Source organism: Mobula hypostoma, chromosome X1, assembly GCF_963921235.1.
Source record: "Mobula hypostoma chromosome X1, sMobHyp1.1, whole genome shotgun sequence".
In the NCBI taxonomy this organism is placed as follows: Eukaryota; Metazoa; Chordata; class Chondrichthyes; order Myliobatiformes; family Myliobatidae; genus Mobula; species Mobula hypostoma.
The window spans coordinates 68,007,610-68,030,553 of record NC_086128.1 but is presented as its reverse complement, the minus strand read 5'-3'; the positions used below and the strand labels follow the sequence as shown (position 1 = coordinate 68,030,553).

Here is a 22,944-nt window from a genome sequence, read left to right as displayed (position 1 = left end):
TCTCAGCCAGACTCGCTGACTGGTTATTCCCCTCCACAGAATCTCGGTAGATGCTGCCGGACCTGCTGAGTTCCCCCAGCGTCAACAGAACCTCTTGTTCGAACAAGAGTACACCTTTGTCACTCTAAGCCCGGTGGGTCCGTTACCTATGTCCATGGCCGCCTCCTCCACTTTGGCCTCCTCAGCCTCGCTGCCGCTCGGGGGCTCCTCGGGCGTGTTGCTCTGGCGCTGGTCCGCGTGCTCAGCCTCCTTCTCCCTCTCTTCCTGCCGCTTGCGAGCCTGCTCTTCAGCCTGCGCTATCTCGGCCGCTATTTTCTCCATGTCGACCTCTACCTTCAGGTTGCACAGCTGAGCGGGCGAAGGAGGGGGGCAGGGTTAGAATCGGAAACGGCAAGGGGCAGAAAAAACCCGACCCGGGACGCAAAGAGACACCGGTTACATGAGAAATCGGGGCAGGAGTCGGCCATCCGGCCCGACGAGCCTGCTCTGCCATTCAATAAGATCATGGCTGATCTGACCATGGACTCGCGATCTAAACTTAATCTCAGGGGTGACCGCGCCTTTGCTATTGTGGTCCCGAGACTGTGGAATGGCATTCCTCTCTCTATCAGGTCTGCCCCCTCCATCGTCTCTTTTAAATCCAGGCTCAAATCTTACTTTTATTCACTAGTGTTTGGCTGATTTTTGGCTTGTGCCTAGGCCCTCGTGTTGTTTCTTTCATGCCTGTAAGCTGTTTGCCCTGTTGGTTATGTCTGTGTTTCTTGTATTTGTGATCTTAGCTATCTGCTCTGATCTGTACAGCACTTTGGTCAACGTGGGTTGTTTTTAAATGTGCTATATAAATAAATTTGACCTGACTCATCTCCACCTACCCGCCTTTTCCCCATAACCCTTAATTCCCCGACTATGCAAAAATCTACCCAGCCTTGTCTTAAATAGATTTACTGAGGTAGCCTCCACTGCGTCCTTGGGCAGAGAATTCCACACATTCACCACTCTCTGGGAAAAGCAGTTCCTCCTCACCTCCGTCCCAAATCTACTCCCCCGAATCTTGAGGCTATGTCCCCGAGTTTTAGTCTCACCTACCAGTGGAAACAACTTTCCTGCCTCTATCTTATCTACCCCTTTCATAATTTTATATGTTTCTATAAGATCTCCACTCACTCTTCTGAATTCCAGCGAGTGCATAGAACATAGAATAGTACAGAACATTACAGGCCCTTTGGCCCACAATGTTGTGCCGACCCTCAGACACTGCCTTCCATATAACCCCCACCTTAAATTCCTCCATATACCTGTCTAGTAGTCTCTTAACTCCATCCCTCGACTTATGAAAGCTAACACCCCAGGAGTACCCCTGGAGTACAGTCCCAGGCAACTCAATCTCTCCTCACAGTCTGACCCCCTCATCTCTGAAATCAACCTGGCGAACCTCCTCTGCACTACCTCCAAAGCCTGTATATCCTTCCTCAGGTAAGGAGACCAGAACTGCACACAGTACTCCAGGTGCGGCCTCACCAGTACCCGGTACAGTCCCCGCTCTTAAATTCAGTCCCCCTAGCAATGAAGACCAACGTGTCACTTGTCTCCTTGACAGCCTGCTGCACCTGCAAACCAACCTTCTGTGATTCATGCACAAGCTCTCCCAAGCGCCTCTGCACAGCGGCGTGCTGCAGTCTGTTACCAGTTAAATGATAATCTGCTCTTTCATTTTTCCTTCCAAAGGTTGCACTGCCACATTTCTCTGATAATTTAGAACTTACAATGCTACGGGCCCAGTACAGGCCCATTGGCCCATAATGTTGTACAGACCTTTTTTTTTTTACCTACTCCATGATTAATCTAACCCTTCCCTCCATTTCTCTACTACAGCAGATTCCGGTTAATCAGGCCATCGGTGAATCGGGGCAGGCGTGTCCCCATCTCACCAGGGTACGAGGCCAGCCAGCTACCCTCACCTGCTCCAGCCCGCCTGTCGGAGCGGTGTGCCGGGGTGTGGACGCTGTTGTGGGCTAACAGCGACATGGAGCCACAGGTGAGAGCTGAGTGTCTAGCAGGGACCAAAAGTGAGCGAGCTGCCCCCAGAACGGACTCCTCAGGCCCCTTTCACCCCTCTCCGGACACCCCATGCTCATATAGTTCCTGTGACCACTTTGGAATTCCTATCCTGAATCCGTTCCCAACAAATTCTGTCGTGTAACGTCAGCACCAAATAAACACACCAGCCAAGAAGGCATTACTGAAAAGCAATGGAGAGAAAAACACACACGCACACAAAACTGCAGTAAATCTTTTCGCTGGTCGGTCACACAGAGCCAAAGTTAAGTTTAATTTTCACTCAACCACATGTGACTACCCATGAATACAGACAAACAAAATAGAGTTCCTCCATGGCCAAGGTACAAAACACAATACCAACAGTCGCACACAGCACATATAAAATATAATCTCCATTCTTAATGGATACCCCTCTATTCTGAAGCTGTGCCTTCTGGTCCCAGACTCCCCCACTATAGGAAACATCCTCTCCACATCAACTCTATCTGTGTCCTCTGGTCCTAGACTCCCCCACTATAGGAAACATCCTCTCCACATCCACTCTATCTGTGTCCTCTGGTCCTAGACTCCCCCGACTATAGGAAACATCCTCTCCACATCCACTCTATCTGTGTCATCTGGTCCTAGACTCCCCCACTATGGGAAACATCCTCTCCACATCCACTCTATCTGTGTCATCTGGTCCTAGACTCCCCCACTATAGGAAACATCTTCTCCACATCCACTCTATCTGTGTCATCTGGTCCTAGACTCCCCCACTATGGGAAACATCCTCTCCACATCCACTCTATCTGTGTCCTCTGGTCCTAGACTCCCCCACTATGGGAAACATCCTCTCCACATCCACTCTATCTGTGTCCTCTGGTCCTAGACTCCCCCACTATGGGAAACATCCTCTCTACATCCACTCTATCTGTGTCCTCTGGTTTCAATGAGAAATCCCCTCATTCTTTCAGAAAGAAGCATGGGCATTCTCCTGCCATTCGTTGTCTATATCAAGCACAAGCAGTTTCACTTGATAATGGTGCTGAAAATTGTGTAACCATCTGGGAAAATCACCACTGCTGACCCTTATACTAAGTTCAAAGTCAGTTCATTATCACAGTTCGTAGGTACATGTTACCACATACTACCTTCAGATTCATCTTCTTCAGAGTCATAGAAAAGTACAGCACTGAAGCAGGCCCTTTGGCCCATCTAGTCCATGCCGAACCATTCAAACTGCCCGGTCCCATCGACCGGCACTGGGACCACAGCCCTCCAGACCCGTCCCATTCACGTACCCGTCCAAACTGCCCTTCAACATTAAAATCCAACCCGCGCCCACCTCTTGCACTGGCAGCTCATCCCACACTGTCAGCGCCCTCCGAGCGAAAAGCTCCCCCTCATGTCCCCCTAAGCATCTCACCCTTCGCCCTTAACCCATGACCTCCAGTTCTAGTCCCACCCAACCTCACTGGAAAGAGCCTGCTTGCATTTACCCAATCTGTACCCCTCATGTTCGCCGGCCGCTCGACCATGGTTTTTCGGTCGGGCGCCGGGCGCTCGGTGAGATTTGGCAGGGGGGCGGGCGCCTGGCGCTCGGTCAGGGGCCGGGGTCGAGTGGTCGACGACGTGGGCCGGCTCCTCCACCGGACTTAGTCTGGTGAGGAGGGTGTGAGGACACCCAGCAGGACTGAAGAAACAAGACCTGACAAAGGATGGACGAGCTCCTTGTGAGCCAACGGCCATCTTCCGTGGAAGAGATTAAAGCCTCACCACGTATCGTATGCTATGCACCTAGTTCGAAGAGACATGATGAACTCGGGCGCTGCACCGTGTGCCTGGACCTGCCCAAGGCCTCCACCTAAGGAAGGGTCGAGCTCGAAGAAGCGGCCGCGGCTGGAGGCCGATACGGCCTCGGGCTCGAGTTCAGTGGCGGGCGGCCAGCGCGAACAAACTGGAGGAGGGGCTGTACTCGGTGCTGCCGCAAGATCAAAGAAGATGGAGGTGCATAGCCGCCAACCCTGGATTCGGGACGGCACCCACTGACTGACTGACCCCTCATAATTTCGCAGACCTCTGTCAAACCTCCCCTCAATCTCCTACGCTCCAGGGAATGAAGTCCGAACCTGTTCAACCTCTCCCTATAACTCAGGTCCTCAAGTCCCCGCCACGTCCTTGTAAATTTCCTCCGTACGCTTTCTTGCGGGCATTCGAACAGCAGAACGAACAAAATGGACGGCCACATCAGAGCGGTGGAATTAAGATCTAGAGGGCGTAGGTTTACAGTGAGAGGGGAAAGGTTTATCAGGAACCTCAGAGGCATCCTTTTCCTGTATTCTTTTTTTACACAGAGGATTCCAGGATTAAACAGCTTGGCATATGAAGAGCATTTGATGGCTCTGGGCCTGTATTCACTGGAATTCGGAACAGTGAGGGGTGACCTAATTGAAACCTGTCAAGAGGAGAAAGGCCTTGATGAAGTGGATGTGGAGAGGATGCAAGCATGCAAGACCAGAGGAGACAGCCTCAGAATAGAGCATCATCCTTGCAGAATGTGAAGAAGGGGAAGCTCTTTGGCCATAGAGCGGTGAATCTGTGGAATTTGTTGCCTGGGGCAGCTGTGGAGCTGAGACTTTATGCACATTTAAGGCAGATGTTGTTTGATTCTTGACTGGTCAGAGCATGAAGGGATACAGGGGGAAATGCAGGAGATTGGGGCTGGGAGGGAAAATGGATCAGCCATGATGAAATGACGAAACAGACTCGATGGGCCAAATGGTCTAACTCTTCTGGCCACCTCAATCAATTTTATCAGGCGTGATCTCCCCACACAAAACCATGCTCATTGTCCCTAAGCAGGCCATGCCTTCCAAATGTGCATATATCCTGTATCTCAATCCTTCCCTACCGCTGAAATGAGGCTGTCTTGCCTATAGATGCCTGGATTCTTTTTACTTCCCTTCCTCATCAAAGCTAAAATCTTGCGCATCTATGTATCAAGAAAGATCTAATTAATTCTAGGGAAAGTAAAGTCCCCCACTATGACATCCCCGTTCTGCACCTCTCCATAAACAGAAAGCCCTCCTGCCCGCCGCAGTGCGGTTTCGGTACCAAGCAGCGATGCAGCATGCTGGGATATACATGGCATCACAGTGCCAGATCACGAACAGCAGGGGATGCACACCCCTGCTGGCCACTTCGTTAGCGGACTGGATCATACAAGCCCAGCGATTACGGCTGCTGACCCGGGCCCCCGCACCAGCAGGGGAGAAGAACAGCCGCCAGCCCCTACACCAGTCTCACCCTTTTCAGCTCGTTGTTGAAGGACTCCGTGGTTTCGAGGAATTTCCTCTTCTTATCTTGGTGACGGTCCTCAATCTGAAGAAGCTCGGCTTCCAGCTTCCGCTGTAGGGGGGAAAAGAGATGTTGTCTTCGTTAAATATTAACAACCTGGGGGCCGCAGAGAGCCGTTTTCAGACAGCTCAGCCATATGGGCAGTCCCAAGCCCAGCGACAAAAGGAGGAGGGTCAAACCTGGGACCCCATTAAAACCCAGAGCTGCGGGAGCACCTACAGAATCCCAAGGTCCCTCTGCTCATCAGCGCTGTTGAGGGCCTTGCCATTAATAGTGCACAGCCTCGTTACATTTGACCTACCAAGGTGCGATATTTATCTGGATTACACCCTAGCCGCCATTTCTCTGCCCGTTAACTACAGCCGATCCATATTACCGTCGTACCCTTTGCAAGACTTCCACTCTATCCGCAAACTCCAATCTTAGCTTCTTCGGCAGATTTACTCACTCACCCATCTAGGCTACACACACACACACGTCAGAGACTAAGAGTGGCTCCCACGAGTCATAGACCTTCAGTTGGAATAAGTCTGATCGCACACTCCCCTGTGCTGCGAGAGAGTCTCTGTCGCAGCCTGTTCCAGATTCCAAACTCCGCTGGGTGAATAAATTCTTCCCCAGATTCCTAATAACCTCTTACCATTGATCTAACACTGAGGCTGTCTACAAGAAGGGTCAGAGCCGTCTCTATTTCCTGAGGAGATTGAGGTCCTTTAACATCTGCCGGACGATGCTGAGGATGTTCTATGAGTCTGTGGTGGCCAGTGCGATCATGTTTGCTGTTGTGTGCTGGGGCAGCAGGCTGAGGGTAGCAGACACCAACAGAGTCAACAAACTCATTCGTAAGGCCAGTGATGTTGTGGGGATGGAACTGGACTCTCTGACGGTGGTGTCTGAAAAGAGGATGCTGTCCAAGTTGCATGCCATCTTGGACAATGTCTCCCATCCACTACATAATGTACTGGGTGGGCACAGGAGTACATTCAGCCGGAGACTCATTCCACCGAGATGCAACACAGAGCGTCATAGGACGTCATTCCTGCCTGTGGCCATCAAACTTTACAACTCCTCTCTTGGAGGGTCAGACACCCTGAGCCAATAGGCTGGTCCTGGACTTATTCCCTGGCATAATTTACATATTACTACTTAACTATTTATGGTTCTATTACTATTTATTGTTTATGGAGCAACTGTAACGAAAACCAATTTCCCCCGGGATTAATAAAGTATGACTATGACTATGAACTCTGCCAACTGTGAGAGGAGGAGGGTCGGGCATGGGGGGCTACTAACCCTTCCGGTTAAAAAAAATCCCAGAGGCCCAGAAACACCAAACAGGAGCTCCAAAGACCTCATCCCTGGGAGGGGGAAGGATCTTCGCCTACAAGGCGTATGAAGTCGTGTGGTGGAAGTGGAAGCCATAGAACCTTTAAAGAGCTGCTGTCGATGACCTATGCCCTAATAGGGGCGATAAGCTTTTAAAAAACAAAACTCCAGTCACAAAGGACAACGTCACCTGGCCGCAGCTCACCAGTCACCACTCACCTGGTGAACCATCAGTGACTGCACCTGCCGTTTCAGGACTTGCATCCGGGCTGTTGTCACCACCGAACGGACGTCCGGGACCACGCTCTCACTCAGAATCTCACTTATCAGTCGATGGTTCCGCTGGAAGCGGGCAGCCGAGATGTGCTTCATTGAAAAGCCGTCGTCGTAATCTGTGAAGGTTCACAGCCAGAATCAGAGTTACTGTCACTGGCACGTGTACGTCGTGAAATCTGCCATGTGAGGCAGCAGAACAGTGCAATGATAGAAATTACATACTGTAATAAGAAACACATATATAAATTAAGTAGTGCAGAAAGAGAGCAAAATGAACTGAGGTAGTGTTCACGGAGAGTGCCGGGGTGGAGATATGTCCCTACCAAAGGAGGTGTGAGATGCTCCTTCCCTCTGCTAGTCTACAGGTCACCCTTGGGCAAGGTACAGCACCTGCTTAGTACCCCGCCGACCCTGGATCAGGGTCACGTGAAGTCATGAGAGCAGGTGGTGGTTGGTCGTATGAGCAGCTAGTGTGTATCACAAGTCCTGGTGATGCGACCACTGACGCCAGGCAGACAATCTCCGAAGAGCATTGATAATGGCTGGGGGGTCACCCATCTTGTAAAGTCACTGCCCAGGAGGCGGTGATGGCAAACCACTTCTGTAGAAAAATTTGCCAAGAACAGTTATGATTTCCCACGTCATACGATACGGGGCATAATAATGATGTGATTTCATGGGTTCATTGCCCATTCAGGAATCTGATGGTGGGTGGAAAGAAACTGCTCCTAAAATAGATGGTGAGACAGGGACACCTCTTTCTCACTTAATAGGAGAGAGAGAGAGAGCCTGTGGTATGTCAAATAACCGGGTGAACGAGCAGTCTTTGGGGTACTGCAAGTCTGTGTCTTTATTGATGCTTCGCTGCACGCTCGAGTGCTTGGTGGGGGTGGGCGGGGGGTTTGCTTTGCTGCTGCTTGTGTGTGGGAGGGGAGAGCTGGGGGGGTTCATTCATTGGGCCACTCCTCTGTTTTTGTGGATGTTTGCGAAGAAGGAAAATTTCAGGGTGTATACTGCGTACATTTCTCTGACACTAAATGTACCTGTTGACCTAAAATGTGGAGTGTGTGTCTTCAGGCTCCTGATGGTAACAATGAGAAGAGGGCATGTCCTGGGTGGTGGGGGTCTTGAATGATAAATGCCACTTCTTGAAGATAAGCCCAAGAGATTCTGCAGATGCTGGAGATGCAGAGTAACACACACAGAAACTGCTGGAGAAACTCAGCAAGTCAGGCAACCTGTGAAAAGCGTCAACATACTGGACTGACTCCCCTCATCAGGACTGCTGAGTCCCTCCAGCGACTTGTGCCTTTTATAACCATATAACAATTACAGCACGGAAACAGGCCATCTCGGCCCTTCTACTCTGTGCCGAACTCCTACTCTCACCTAGTCCCACCGACCCGCACTCAGCCCATAACCCTCCATTCCTTTCCTGTCCATATATCTATCCAATTTAACTTTAAACGACAACATCGAACCTACCTCAACCACTTCTTCTGGAAGCTCGTTCCACACAGCTACCACTCTCTGTGTAAAGAAGTTCCCCCTCATGTTACCCCTAAACTTTTGCCCCCTAACTCTCAACGCATGTCCTCTTGTTTGAATCTCCCCCATTCTCAACGGAAAAAGCATGTCAACTCTATCAATCCCCCTCATAATTTTAAACACCTCTATCAAGTCACCCCTCAACCTTCTATGCTCCAAAGAATAAAGACCTAACTTGTTTAACCTTTCTCTGTAACTTAGGAGATGAGACCCAGGTAACATTTTAGTAAATCTCCTCTGTACTCTCTCAATTTTATTGACATCTTTCCTATAATTCGGTGACCAGAACTGTACACAATACTCCAAATTTGGCCTTACCAATGCCTTATACAATTTCAACATTACATTCCAGCTCCTATACTCAATGCTCTGATTCACGTCTTCGGTACTAGGGAGGACAGTGCCCTTGGATGGGAGGTTGGGATCATCTACAATTGCAAACCTGTGGGAAACTATGTTTCCAGGCAGGGCTGCAGTTCAAAAACAGCTGATAATTATGTACTAGTTGTCAGTCTTTTATATTGAAAAATTTCAACCATTCTACCGCAGCTCACCAAAGCCAACGAGCAATTAGCCCAAGGGCATTGCACAATTCTACTCACCATCCCAAGGAATAAATGCTGAGCGAAGATTTTGCAGAAGAGCAAAGATCAGGTTCACTTGCTTCCCTTCCAATCGTGATGACACAACCAAGGAAGAGTGCTCCACTTCCTCCAGGCAGGAGTGACACAATAACACAATCTACAAGGCCACACCATTAGGGTCACACACAACATGCCAGGGGAACTCAGCAGGTCAGGCAGCATCTATGGAGAGGGATAAACATCTGACATTTCCGGATGAGACCCTTCAGCAGGGTTGGAAAGGAAGGGGAAAGATGCTATCACCTCCCCCTGGTGCCCCTCCACCTTCCCTTTCTCCCATGGCCCACTCTCCTCTCCGATCAGATTCCTTCCTCTCCAGCCCTTTACCTTTTCCACCTATCACACCGAGATCTAGGTGTTCTTGTACATCAGTCACTGAAAGCAAGCATGCAGTGAAGAAAACTAATGGCATGCTGGCCTTCATAACAGGGGGAATTGAGTACAAGAGCAAAGAGGTCCTTCTGCAGCTGTACAGGGCCCTGGTGAGACCACACCTGGAGTACTGTGTGCAGTTTTGGTCTCCAAATTTGAGGAAGGACATTCTTGCTATTGAGGGAGTGCGGCGTAGATCCACAAGGTTAATTCCCGGGATGGCGGGAGTGTCATATGTTGAAAGATTGGAGCGACTGGGCTTGTATACACTGGAATTTAGAAGGATAAGAGGGGATCTGATTGAAACATATAAGATTATTAAGGGATTGGACACGTTGCAAGCAGGAAACATTTTCCCGCTGATGGGCGAGTCCAGAACCAGAGGCCACAGTTTAAGAATTAAGGGTAGGCCATTTAGAACGGAGTTGAGGAAAAACTTTTTCACCCAGAGAGTGGTGGATATACGGAATGCTCTGCCCCAGAAGGCTGTGGAGGCCAAGTCTCTGGACAGTGGATGATCAGCCATGATCACAGAGAATGGCGGTGCTGGCTCAAAGGTTCGAATGGCCTACTCCTGCACCTATTGTCTATTATCATCTTCCCTTGGAGTCCCCTCCACCTTCCCTTTCTCCTATGGTCCACTCTCCTTTCCTATCAGATACCTTCCTCTCCAGCCCTTTACCTTTTCCACCTATCACCTTCCTCTGGTGTCCCTCCTCCTTCCCTTTCTCCCACGGTCCACTCTCCTCTCCAATCAGATTCCTTCCTCTCCAGCCCTTTACCTCCCCTGCTTCTTTCAAAGAATAACCGGTTGAGAGAGGAAATTTACCCTGGAAAATATTGGAAGCACAATCACAAGAGGAGGAAAGAAACCCTTCACTGTGGATGTCACAGAGTGCTTTTAACACAGAAGAGAAAACTACATTTCTAAAATTCACAATTGGGAGAGTGTGAGTGTGAGGGATTATGATAGAGTCAGATAGATAGATAGATAGACAGACAGACGGATGGATGGATGGATAGTCAGGCAGGCTGGTAGATAGTAGACGGACAGACAGACAGATACTTCATTTATCCCGAAGGAAATTACACTTTATTTAGAGACACAGCACAGTAACAAGCCCCCTGGCCTATGAGTAGGCACTGTCTACTTTAACCCATGTAGCCAATTAACCTACCAACCCATTTCTCTTTGGAATTTGGGCAGAAAGAGTGGATGTGGAGAGGATGTTTCCTATAGTGGGGGAGTCTAGGACCAGAGGGCACAGATAGAGTGGATGTGGAGAGGATGTTTCCTATAGTGGGTGAGTCTAGGACCAGAGGACACAGATAGAGTGGATGTGGAGAGGATGTTTCCGATAGTGGGGGAGTCTAGGACCAGAGGACACAGATAGAGTGGATGTGGAGAGGATGTTTCCTATAGTGGGGGAGTCTAGGACCAGAGGACACAGATAGAGTGGATATGGAGAGGATGTTTCCTATATCGGGGGAGTCTAGGACCAGAGGACACAGATAGAGTGGATGTGGAGAAGATGTTTCCTATACTGGGGGAGTCTAGGACCAGAGGACACAGATAGAGTGGATGTGGAGAGGATGTTTCCTATACTGGGGGAGTCTAGGACCAGAGGACACAGATAGAGTGGATGTGGAGAGGATGTTTCCAATAGTGGGGGAGTCTAGGACCAGAGGGCACGGCTTCAGAATAGAGGGACATCCACTTACAACTTAGATGAGGAGACATTTTTTTAGTCAGGGAGTGGTGAATCTGTGGAATTCATTGCCACAGACGGCTGCGGAGAGTGATCGGTTCTTGATCAGTCAGTATGTCAGAGGTTACATGGAGAAGCCAAGCAAGTGGGTTTGAGAGGGATAATAAATCAGTCATGATGGAGTGGCCGAGCCAACTCGATGGGCCGCATGGGCCCAATTCTGTGGTCACGGGGGATAATGTACAAACTCCTTAAAGACAGTGGCGGAATTGACCCTGGGTCATCGGCGCACTAACCGCTACGTTACCGTATCATAGAAACATTGAAAACTTACAGCACAATACAGGCCCTTCAGCCCACAAAGCTGTGCCGAACATGTCCTTACCTTAGAAATTACCCATAGCTCTCTATTTTTCTAAGCTCCATGTACCCATCCAGGAGTCTTTAACAAGACCCTATTGTATCTGCCTCCATCACTGTCCATTCCACGCAATTACCAATCTCTGCGTAAAAACACTTGCTCCTGAAATCTCCTCTGTACCTACTGCCAAGCACCTTAAAACTGTGCCCTCTCGTGCTAGACACTTCAGCCCTGGGGAAAAAGCCTCTGACTAATGACAGTGCTGCTTTTCAAGAAACTATTCTGGGAATGAAGGGGTTAGCATGTGCCAGCCTTGGGCCTGTACTCACAAGAACTTAGAATGCGTTCGGATCTCACTGAAACCTACTGAACGTTGAAAGGACTAGATAAGGTGGGTGTGGAAAGGATGCTTCATCTGGTGAGGGTATCCAGAACTACAGGGCACAGCCTCAAAATTGAGGGGCAACCTTTCAGAACAGAGGTAAGGAGGATTTTTTTTTAAGCCAGAGAGCGGTGGAGGCAGAGTCCGTGGGTATATTCAAAGCGGAGGTTGATAAATTCCTGATTGGTCAGAGCATCGTGGGATAACGTGAGAAGGCAGGTGTATGGGATTGAATGGGATCCGGGATCAGCCATGATGAAATGGTGGAGCGGATTTGATGGGCTGAATGGCCTAATTCTCCCTCTATGTCTTATGGTCCAAGTCTTTGGCTGCTGGGCCACACACACACACACACTTCCCTACTCCCTTCCTGCCTTCCTGTAGATACCGAAGCCGCATAGAATATTAAATTGGGTGTCACGTAAGGAACTGGCTTATTTGCCTGGTGAAAGCCACCTCCACCGTGTCGGTTGCCGATTGGCCCGTTCAAACGGACGCGGCAGCTCTTTCCCATTGGTTGGCTTGTTCGCCATGGCAACGGTTTCCGGCTCATGGGCGCCCCAGGGGGGTATAAGAGTGGCACGAGCGAGAGACCCACTCTCTTTCATTTGTCCGCAGGGCTCGTTTCAGGCTGAAGTCGCGACCAGCCCTGAAGGATCACGAGGAAAAAGTGATGCAGACCTACACAGTCCCTACCACTGCCCCCCCGCCCCCGGCGTTCGTTTGTACTTGTTTGTAGCATACTTGGTTCTGCAATTTTGTAACTTTGGGGGATTTAATGGAGTGCCCGTTAAGTTAAAAGCGCAACTGCACATTTACTATTGGAACTCTCTGTAGTTAAGACATTAACAAGAGAGAATCTGCCGATGCAACACACACAAAATGCTGCAGGAACTCAGCATCCAGGGAAAGGAATAAACAAGTCCAGTTTCGGGCTGTGACGCTCCAACAGGACTGGGGAAAAAAAAAAGAGGAAAAGTCAGAGTAAGAGGGTGGGGTGGGGTGTAGGAGGAAGAAGTACAAGGTCGTAGGTGATAGGTGAACCGGGAGAGGGGTGAAGAGCTGGGAAGTTGATGGGTGGAAGAGAAAGGCCAAAGGGAGGTGACGGACAGGTAAGGAAAAAGGTGAGAGAGGGAAACATAAATGAGGAATGGTGAAGGAGGGAGCGATAATCACTGAACGTTCAAGAAAGCTATGTTCATGCCATCAGGATGGGGGCTGCCCAGATGGAATACAAGGTGTTGCTCCTCTAACCTGAGTGTAGCCTCATCGCGGCAGTAAAGGAAGCCACGGACTGACATGTCTTCCCCTTTTTTTCATGGCCTTCTACACTCTCCTATCAGACATCCTATCGTCTACCCTCTCCTATCAGACATCCTATCATCTACCCTCTCCTATCAGACATCCTTCAACTACTGCACAGAGTCTTGTCATCTTCCGAAGTTTTCTGATGACTCTGCCATAGTTGGATGCATCAGCAAGGGAGATGAGGCCGAGTACAGGGCTATAGTAGGAAACTTTGTCACATGGTGTGAGCAGAATTATCTGCAGCTTAATGTGAAAAAGACTGAGGAGCTGGTGGTAGACCTGAGGGGAGCTAAGGTACCGGTGACCCCTATTTCCATCCAGGGGGTCAGTGTGGACATGGTGGAGGATTACAAATACCCGGGGATACGAATGGACAATAAACTGGACTGGTCAAAGAACACTGAGGCTGTCTACAAGAAGGGTCGGAGCCGTCTCTCTTTCCTGAGGAGGCTTAGGTCCTTTAACATCTGCCGGACGATGCTGAGGATGTTCTACGAGTCTGTGGTGGCCAGTGCGATCATGTTTGCTGTTGTGTGCTGGGGCAGCAGGCTGAGGGTAGCAGACACCAACAGAATCAACAAACTCATCCGTAAGGCCAGTGATGTTTTGGGGATGGAACTGGACTCTCTGATGGTGGTGTCTGAAAAGAGGATGCTGTCCAAGTTGCATGCCATCTTGGACAATGTCTCCCATCCACTACATAATGTACTGGTTGGGCACAGGAGTACATTCAGTCAGAGACTCATTCCACCGAGATGCAGCACAGAGCATCATAGGAAGTCATTCCTGCCTGTGGCCATCAAACTTTACAAATCCTCCCTTGGAGGGTCAGACATCCTGAGCCAATAGGCTGGTCCTGGACTTACTTCCTGGCATAATTTACATATTACTATTTAACTATATATGGTTTTATTACTATTTAATTATTTATGGTGCAACTGTAACGAAAACCAATTTCCCCCGGGATCAATAAAGTATGACAATGACTATCGTCTATCCTCTCCTATCAGACATCCTATCGTCTACCATCTCCTATCAGACATCCTGTCGTGTACCATCTCCTATCAGACATCCTGTTGTGTACCATCTCCTATCAGACATCCTATCGAATACCCTCTCCTATCAGATACCCTGTCCTTCAGCCTTTTATCTCTTTCACTCATCAACTTCCCAGCTGTTTACCCATCCCCTCCCCTGGTTTCACCTATCACCTAACCACCTCGTACTTCTTCCCCCCTCCCCATCTTATTACTCCGACTCCTCCTCGTTCTTTCCAGTCCCGAGAAAGGGACTCATTTCTCCTTTCCGCAGATGCCTCCTGGCCTGCTGAGTTACTCCAGCATTTTGTGGGTGCTGCCCTGTGTAGTTTAGAGAAGGGCTTGTCCAGCTAGTTTAGTGTTTCACCGCTCTTTTATAAATAACTAGGCTATGTACTCAATCTCAATCTGTCTCCACATTACAGCTGCAAATTAGACAAAGACACTCCTCGGTTCCACCTTCATTGTTCCACTTATTCACAAAAATCTAACTTCTAATTGTACTGTATGTATCACAGATTGGATTTTGTAACTGGCTCACGCAAAGGAACAGGCTTCGGGGCAGGGTGAGGGAGTTAATCGCCCCAGAACTGCCATAGAAATAATCTGTTGCTGGCAGTGTACCAGGCAACGCAGCAAATTTCACCGAACAGACCCAAACAAACAACCAGCTCTAATCGACAAGTAGAAACAGAGAGAAGCGCTTCTGGTTCTGTGAAAATAGCAGATCCCAAGTCCCCGGACATCTGCCTGAGATAGTGAATGGGAGGAAAAAAATGACAATCATCCTTCGGGTGGGGAATGCCTTTAGAAACATATCATTATTTTCTGAGGAAAGGCTGGGGAACAAAATAAGATCAGTTTAATTCTTAACATTGCATCTGCCCGCAAATAACTCCCAATGTCATCAGGAATGCTTTCAACTTCTTTAGTACATTTACTGATGAAACATACGCACTTAGGAACCCCCCCCGCCGCCCCGTACCTAATGAAGTGGCCACTGTGAGTACATTCATGGTCTTCCGCTGCTGTAACCCGTCCACTTCAAGGTTAGACGTGTTGTGCGTTCAGAGATGCTCTTCTGCACATCGCTGTTGTAACAGTGTGGTTATTTGAGTTACTGTCGCCTTCCCGTCAGCTTGAACCAGTCTGGCCCTTCTCCTCTGACCTCTCCCATTAAGAAGGCGTTTTCACCCACAGAACTGCTGCTCACTGGTGTTCCAGGTGGACTGTACACTCAGTGGCCACTTTATTAGGTACACCTGCGCACCTGCTGGTTAATGCAATGTTTCTCACACCGTTCCCTGTAAACGCCAGAGACTGTTGTGCGTGAAAATCCCAGGAGATCCGAAATATCCGAGACACTCAAACGACCCTGAATGGTGTTATTACTATATGAATGGTGTCAAGTTAGGAAAAGGGGAAGTACAACGAGATCCAGGTGTCCTCGTTCATCAGTCACTGAAAGCAAGCATGCAAGTACAGCAGGCAGTGAAGAAAGCTAATGGCATGCTGGCCTTCATAACAAGGGGAGTTGAGTATAAGAGCAAAGAGGTCCTTCTGCAGTTGTACAGGGCCCTGGTGAGACCACACCTGGAGTATTGTGTGCAGTGTTGGTCTCCAAATTTGAGGAAGGACATTCTTGCTATTGAGGGAGTGCAGCGTAGGTTCACGAGGTTAATTCCCGGGATGGCGGGAATGTCATATGTTGAAAGATTGGAGCAACTGGGCTTGTATACACTGGAATTTGGAAGGATGAGAGGGGATCTGACTGAAACATCTAAGATTATTAAGGGATTGGACACACTGGAGGCAGGAAACGTGTTCCCGATGTTGGGGGGAGTCCAGAACCAGAGGCCACGGTTTAAGACTAAGGGGTGGACCATTTAGAACGGAGTTGAGGAAAAACTTTTTCACACAGAGGGTTGTGGATCTGTGGAATGCTCTGCCTCAGAAGGCAGTGGAGGCCAATTCTCTGGATGCTTTCAAGAAAGAGTTGGATAGAGCTCTTAAAGATAGCGGAGTGAAGGGATATGGGGAGAAGGCAGGAACTGGATACTGATTGTGGATGATCAGCCATGATCGCAGTGAATGGCGGTGCTGGCTCGAAGGGCCGAATGGCCTACTCCTGCACCTACTGTCTATTGACCCTGTCTGGCACCACGGTCGAAGTCCCACAGATCACATTTCTTCCTCCATTCTGATGTTTGGTCTGAACCTCTAGACCATGTCTGCATGCTTTTGTAGGGTAATGTAATGGGTGACGCACGTTGTTCACTACAGAAACTGTTCCACACGAGCCACGAGCACCATCATTGAGTTGTTGCGTTCTGTTTAAGAGACGGTGCCTGACGTAATGATACTAGTGAAAGGCGGCTGCTTTAAGTTTCATACGTAATGGACGCTGAGGGCTGTGGCTTTTGTTGGTGCTTTCCACAAAATCCTACACTTTAATGAATTGAGCTGCTGCCACGTGATTGGCTGATCATAAATCTACATTAATCAGCAGGGATAGAGGGGTCCTGAGAAAGGGTGTATTCCACCTTGTGCATGCACTTAACCTGTCCGTATCCAACCTAAGACTCTCTGCCTCCCCCTCACAACTTCCACTGTTGCTCAGCTTTCTTCTATCGGAGCGTAGAAAGGGACGATCACACCGCAGCCTGGAACTCTTAATTTTACACGGACAGTTCGAAAGGGACAGAGTTAAATTCTATCGGCTGGTACGTTCCGTCGGTCGGCACTCACCATCGGGGTCCTCGGCTGGCTGGATGCTCATGTAAGGCTCCCCTTTCTCCATCCTGGACTGGCGCTGCCGGCTCTCTTCCTCGAGAGCTGCCTCTGCCCGGCTCTTGGCGTTGATGTAGGCGAGGTAGGCGGGAGAGCTGTGATAGGCTTTCATGGCTTCATTGTACTCGACCTGCAAGCAGGGGCGATACGAGAACGCAGCTGGTAACGAGCAAATGAAGCAGCCAACTCCCCCATGTTTCCTGCAAGATCACTTCTCTCGAAAGACTGCAGCCATGAGCAAGTGTCATTTACGCTGTGACCATGGGGAAATTGCAATGCACCTTTATAAACTAGCTTCCTTCAGGCCGTTTTTGCCAGGGGAGATAGTGGGGACAAGCTCCCACTAACTATTAAATGCTCCCAAAGGCGTGCGCCACAAATAGCCTGACAACTAAGTCCAGCTCCCGGCCTTCACGTGTGGTTTAGCTACTAAACCCAGCAGAACAGTGTCTACTGACAGGAGAAGGGGCAAAGGTGGGTTACTGGCGCCTTAGAATCAGTCACTTCGAGCAAATGGGGCCCGTCAGCCGTAGTTGGCAGCTCATCTAGGAGAAGGAAAACTCTGATCTCAAACCTTGTGGTTATACCCATTCATTGGGGAAGGCTTCAGGATTAAACCCAGAGGAAAAATTTCAGTGCTGGGATCCCTAAGGCAGTCCTACGTGGAGTTCAACGCTGACTGGCAACCCCTGGTGCCAAACTGTACCAGTCTCTGCCATTCCTTTGGGTCTATCATCTGCGTGGAGAGGGGGAGCCCACTACACGGGCAACAGCTCGCTCTCCGTATCGTACTGCCCTGGCTCCCGTATCATGTAGACAGCTGTGACGCAACATCTGTGGTCGACCCTGACCAATGAAGGGCCTCTCCTCTTCGAGTCTCTCCCCAATGTCCCTATTAGTTCAGGGATACCAATCATCTGACATTGGGAATCCCTCACGTGAGCCCATAAGACAGAGGAAATCAATGAGGCCATTCCATCACGGCTGATTTATTATCCCTCTGAACCCCACTCTCCTGCCTTCTCTCTGTAACCTTTAACACCCTGATTAACGAAGAACCAATCAACCTTCGCTTTAAATATACCCAGTGACTTGGCCTCCACAGCCTCCTGTGGCAAAGAATTCCACAGGTTCACCAGCCTCTGGCTAAAGAGGTTCCTCATTATCTCTGTTCTCAAGAGATGTTCTTATTTTCTGAAGCTTTACCCTCTGGTCCTAGACCCCCCCACTACAGGAAACATCCTCCCCACATCCACTCTATCTGTGTCCTCTGGTCCTAGACTCTCCCACTATGGGAAACATCCTCTCCGCATCCACTCTATCTGTGTCCTCTGGTCCCAGACTCCCCCACTACAGGAAACATCCTCTCCACATCCACTCTATCTGTGTCCTCTGGTCCTAGACTCCCCCACTATAGGAAACATCCTCTCCACATCCACTCTATCTGTGTCCTCTGGTCCTAGACTCTCCCACTATGGGAAACATCCTCTCCACATCCACTCTATCTGTGTCCTCTGGTCCTAGACTCTCCCACTATGGGAAACATCCTCTCCGCATCCACTCTATCTGTGTCCTCTGGTCCTAGACTCCCCCACTACAGGAAACATCCTCTCCACATCCACTCTATCTGTGTCCTCTGGTCCTAGACTCCCCCACTATAGGAAACATCCTCTCCACATCCACTCTATCTGTGTCCTCTGGTCCCAGACTCTCCCACTATGGGAAACATCCTCTCCACATCCACTCTATCTGTGTCCTCTGGTCCTAGACTCCCCCACTATGGGAAACATCCTTCCGCATCCACTCTATCTGTGTCCTCTGGTCCTAGACTCCCCCACTACAGGAAACATCCTCTCCACATCCACTCTATCTGTGTCCTCTGGTCCTAGACTCCCCCACTATGGGAAACATCCTCTCCGCATCCACTCTATCTGTGTCCTCTGGTCCTAGACTCCCCCACTACAGGAAACATCCTCCCCACATCCACTCTATCTGTGTCCTCTGGTCCGAGACTCCCCCACTACAGGAAACATCCTCTCCACATCCACTCTATCTGTGTCCTCTGGTCCCAGACTCCCCCACTACAGGAAACATCCTCCCCACATCCACTCTATCTGTGTCCTCTGGTCCTAGACTCTCCCACTACAGGAAACATCCTCTCCACATCCACTCTATCTGTGTCCTCTGGTCCTAGACTCTCCCACTATGGGAAACATCCTCTCCGCATCCACTCTATCTGTGTCCTCTGGTCCCAGACTCCCCCACTACAGGAAACATCCTCCCCACATCCACTCTATCTGTGTCCTCTGGTCCTAGACTCTCCCACTATGGGAAACATCCTCTCCACATCCACTCTATCTGTGTCCTCTGGTCCTAGACTCTCCCACTATGGGAAACATCCTCTCCGCATCCACTCTATCTGTGTCCTCTGGTCCCAGACTCCCCCACTACAGGAAACATCCTCTCCACATCCACTCTATCTGTGTCCTCTGGTCCTAGACTCCCCCACTATAGGAAACATCCTCTCCACATCCACTCTATCTGTGTCCTCTGGTCCTAGACTCTCCCACTATGGGAAACATCCTCTCCACATCCACTCTATCTGTGTCCTCTGGTCCTAGACTCTCCCACTATGGGAAACATCCTCTCCGCATCCACTCTATCTGTGTCCTCTGGTCCCAGACTCCCCCACTACAGGAAACATCCTCTCCACATCCACTCTATCTGTGTCCTCTGGTCCTAGACTCCCCCACTATAGGAAACATCCTCTCCACATCCACTCTATCTGTGTCCTCTGGTCCTAGACTCCCCACTACAGGAAACATCCTCTCCACATCCACTCTATCTGTGTCCTCTGGTCCTAGACTCCCCCACTATGGGAAACATCCTTCCGCATCCACTCTATCTGTGTCCTCTGGTCCCAGACTCCCCCACTACAGGAAACATCCTCTCCACATCCACTCTATCTGTGTCCTCTGGTCCTAGACTCTCCCACTATGGGAAACATCCTCTCCGCATCCACTCTATCTGTGTCCTCTGGTCCTAGACTCCCCCACTACAGGAAACATCCTCCCCACATCCACTCTATCTGTGTCCTATGGTCCCAGACTCCCCCACTACAGGAAACATCCTCTCCACATCCACTCTATCTGTGTCCTCTGGTCCCAGACTCCCCCACTACAGGAAACATCCTCCCCACATCCACTCTATCTGTGTCCTCTGGTCCTAGACTCTCCCACTACAGGAAACATCCTCTCCACATCCACTCTATCTGTGTCCTCTGGTCCTAGACTCTCCCACTATGGGAAACATCCTCTCCGCATCCACTCTATCTGTGTCCTCTGGTCCCAGACTCCCCCACTACAGGAAACATCCTCCCCACATCCACTCTATCTGTGTCCTTTGGTCCTAGACTCTCCCACTATGGGAAACATCCTCTCCACATCCACTCTATCTGTGTCCTCTGGTCCTAGACTCTCCCACTATGGGAAACATCCTCTCCGCATCCACTCTATCTGTGTCCTCTGGTCCCAGACTCCCCCACTACAGGAAACATCCTCTCCACATCCACTCTATCTGTGTCCTCTGGTCCTAGACTCCCCCACTATAGGAAACATCCTCTCCACATCCACTCTATCTGTGTCCTCTGGTCCTAGACTCTCCCACTATGGGAAACATCCTCTCCACATCCACTCTATCTGTGTCCTCTGGTCCTAGACTCTCCCACTATGGGAAACATCCTCTCCGCATCCACTCTATCTGTGTCCTCTGGTCCCAGACTCCCCCACTACAGGAAACATCCTCTCCACATCCACTCTATCTGTGTCCTCTGGTCCTAGACTCCCCCACTATAGGAAACATCCTCTCCACATCCACTCTATCTGTGTCCTCTGGTCCTAGACTCCCCCACTACAGGAAACATCCTCCCCACATCCACTCTATCTGTGTCCTCTGGTCCTAGACTCCCCCCACTATAGGAAACATCCTCTCCACATCCACTCTATCTGTGCCCTCTGGTCCTAGACTCCCCCACTACAGGAAACATCCTCTCCACATCCACTCTATCTGTGTCCTCTGGTCCTAGACTCCCCACTATAGGAAACATCCTCTCCACATCCACTCTGTCTGTGTCCTGTGGTCCTAGACTCCCCCACTATAGGAAACATCCTCTCCACATCCACTCTATCTGTGTCCTCTGGTCCTAGACTCCCCCACTACAGGAAACATCCTCTCCACATCCACTCTATCTGTGTCCTCTGGTCCTAGACTCCCCCACTATAGGAAACATCCTCTCCACATCCACTCTATCTGTGTCCTCTGGTCCTAGACTCCCCTCACTATAGGAAACATCCTCTCCACTCCACTCTGTCTGTGTCCTGTGGTCCTAGACTCCCCCACTATAGGAAACATCCTCTCCACATCCACTCTATCTGTGTCCTCTGGTCCTAGACTCCCCCACTACAGGAAACATCCTCTCCACATCCATTCTATCTGTGCCCTCTGGTCCTAGACTCCCCCACTACAGGAAACATCCTCTCCACATCCACTCTATCTGTGCCCTCTGGTCCTAGACTCCCCCCAACTATAGGAAACATCCTCTCCACATCCACTCTATCTGTGCCCTCTGGTCCTAGACTCCCCCCAACTATAGGAAACATCCTCTCCACATCCACTCTATCTGTGCCCTCTGGTCCTAGACTCCCCCACCATAGGAAACATCCTCTCCACATCCACTCTATCTGTGCCCTCTGGTCCTAGACTCCCCCACTATAGGAAACATCCTCTCCACATCCACTCTATCTGTGCCCTCTGGTCCTAGACTCCCCCACTATAGGAAACATCCTCTCCACATCCACTCTATCTGTGTCCTCTGGTCCTAGACTCTCCCACTATGGGAAACATCCTCTCCACATCCACTCTATCTGTGTCCTCTGGTCCTAGACTCTCCCACTATGGGAAACATCCTCTCCGCATCCACTCTATCTGTGTCCTCTGGTCCCAGACTCCCCCACTACAGGAAACATCCTCTCCACATCCACTCTATCTGTGTCCTCTGGTCCTAGACTCCCCCACTATAGGAAACATCCTCTCCACATCCACTCTATCTGTGTCCTCTGGTCCTAGACCCCCCCACTACAGGAAACATCCTCCCCACATCCACTCTATCTGTGTCCTCTGGTCCTAGACTCCCCCCACTATAGGAAACATCCTCTCCACATCCACTCTATCTGTGCCCTCTGGTCCTAGACTCCCCCACTACAGGAAACATCCTCTCCACATCCACTCTATCTGTGTCCTCTGGTCCTAGACTCCCCACTATAGGAAACATCCTCTCCACATCCACTCTGTCTGTGTCCTGTGGTCCTAGACTCCCCCACTATAGGAAACATCCTCTCCACATCCACTCTATCTGTGTCCTCTGGTCCTAGACTCCCCCACTACAGGAAACATCCTCTCCACATCCACTCTATCTGTGTCCTCTGGTCCTAGACTCCCCCACTATAGGAAACATCCTCTCCACATCCACTCTATCTGTGTCCTCTGGTCCTAGACTCCCCTCACTATAGGAAACATCCTCTCCACTCCACTCTGTCTGTGTCCTGTGGTCCTAGACTCCCCCACTATAGGAAACATCCTCTCCACATCCACTCTATCTGTGCCCTCTGGTCCTAGACTCCCCCACTACAGGAAACATCCTCTCCACATCCACTCTATCTGTGTCCTCTGGTCCTAGACTCCCCACTATAGGAAACATCCTCTCCACATCCACTCTGTCTGTGTCCTGTGGTCCTAG

General features: G+C 50.0%; 1 protein-coding gene across 8 annotated transcripts in view; it reads right to left on the bottom strand.

Moving 5' to 3' along the window:
- Positions 1-22,944, bottom strand: part of smarce1 (SWI/SNF related, matrix associated, actin dependent regulator of chromatin, subfamily e, member 1) — a 145,446-nt gene that overhangs the window by 26,765 nt on the left and 95,737 nt on the right. For all 8 annotated transcript variants that reach the window (XM_063037647.1, XM_063037651.1, XM_063037649.1 and 5 more), the window contains 4 exons: positions 17,109-17,280; positions 6,943-7,115; positions 5,347-5,448; positions 147-348 (listed from right to left, as the gene is read on the bottom strand). In XM_063037647.1, the coding sequence (XP_062893717.1) occupies positions 147-348; positions 5,347-5,448; positions 6,943-7,115; positions 17,109-17,280 (649 nt within the window). The remainder of the gene's footprint in view (positions 1-146; positions 349-5,346; positions 5,449-6,942; positions 7,116-17,108; positions 17,281-22,944) is intronic.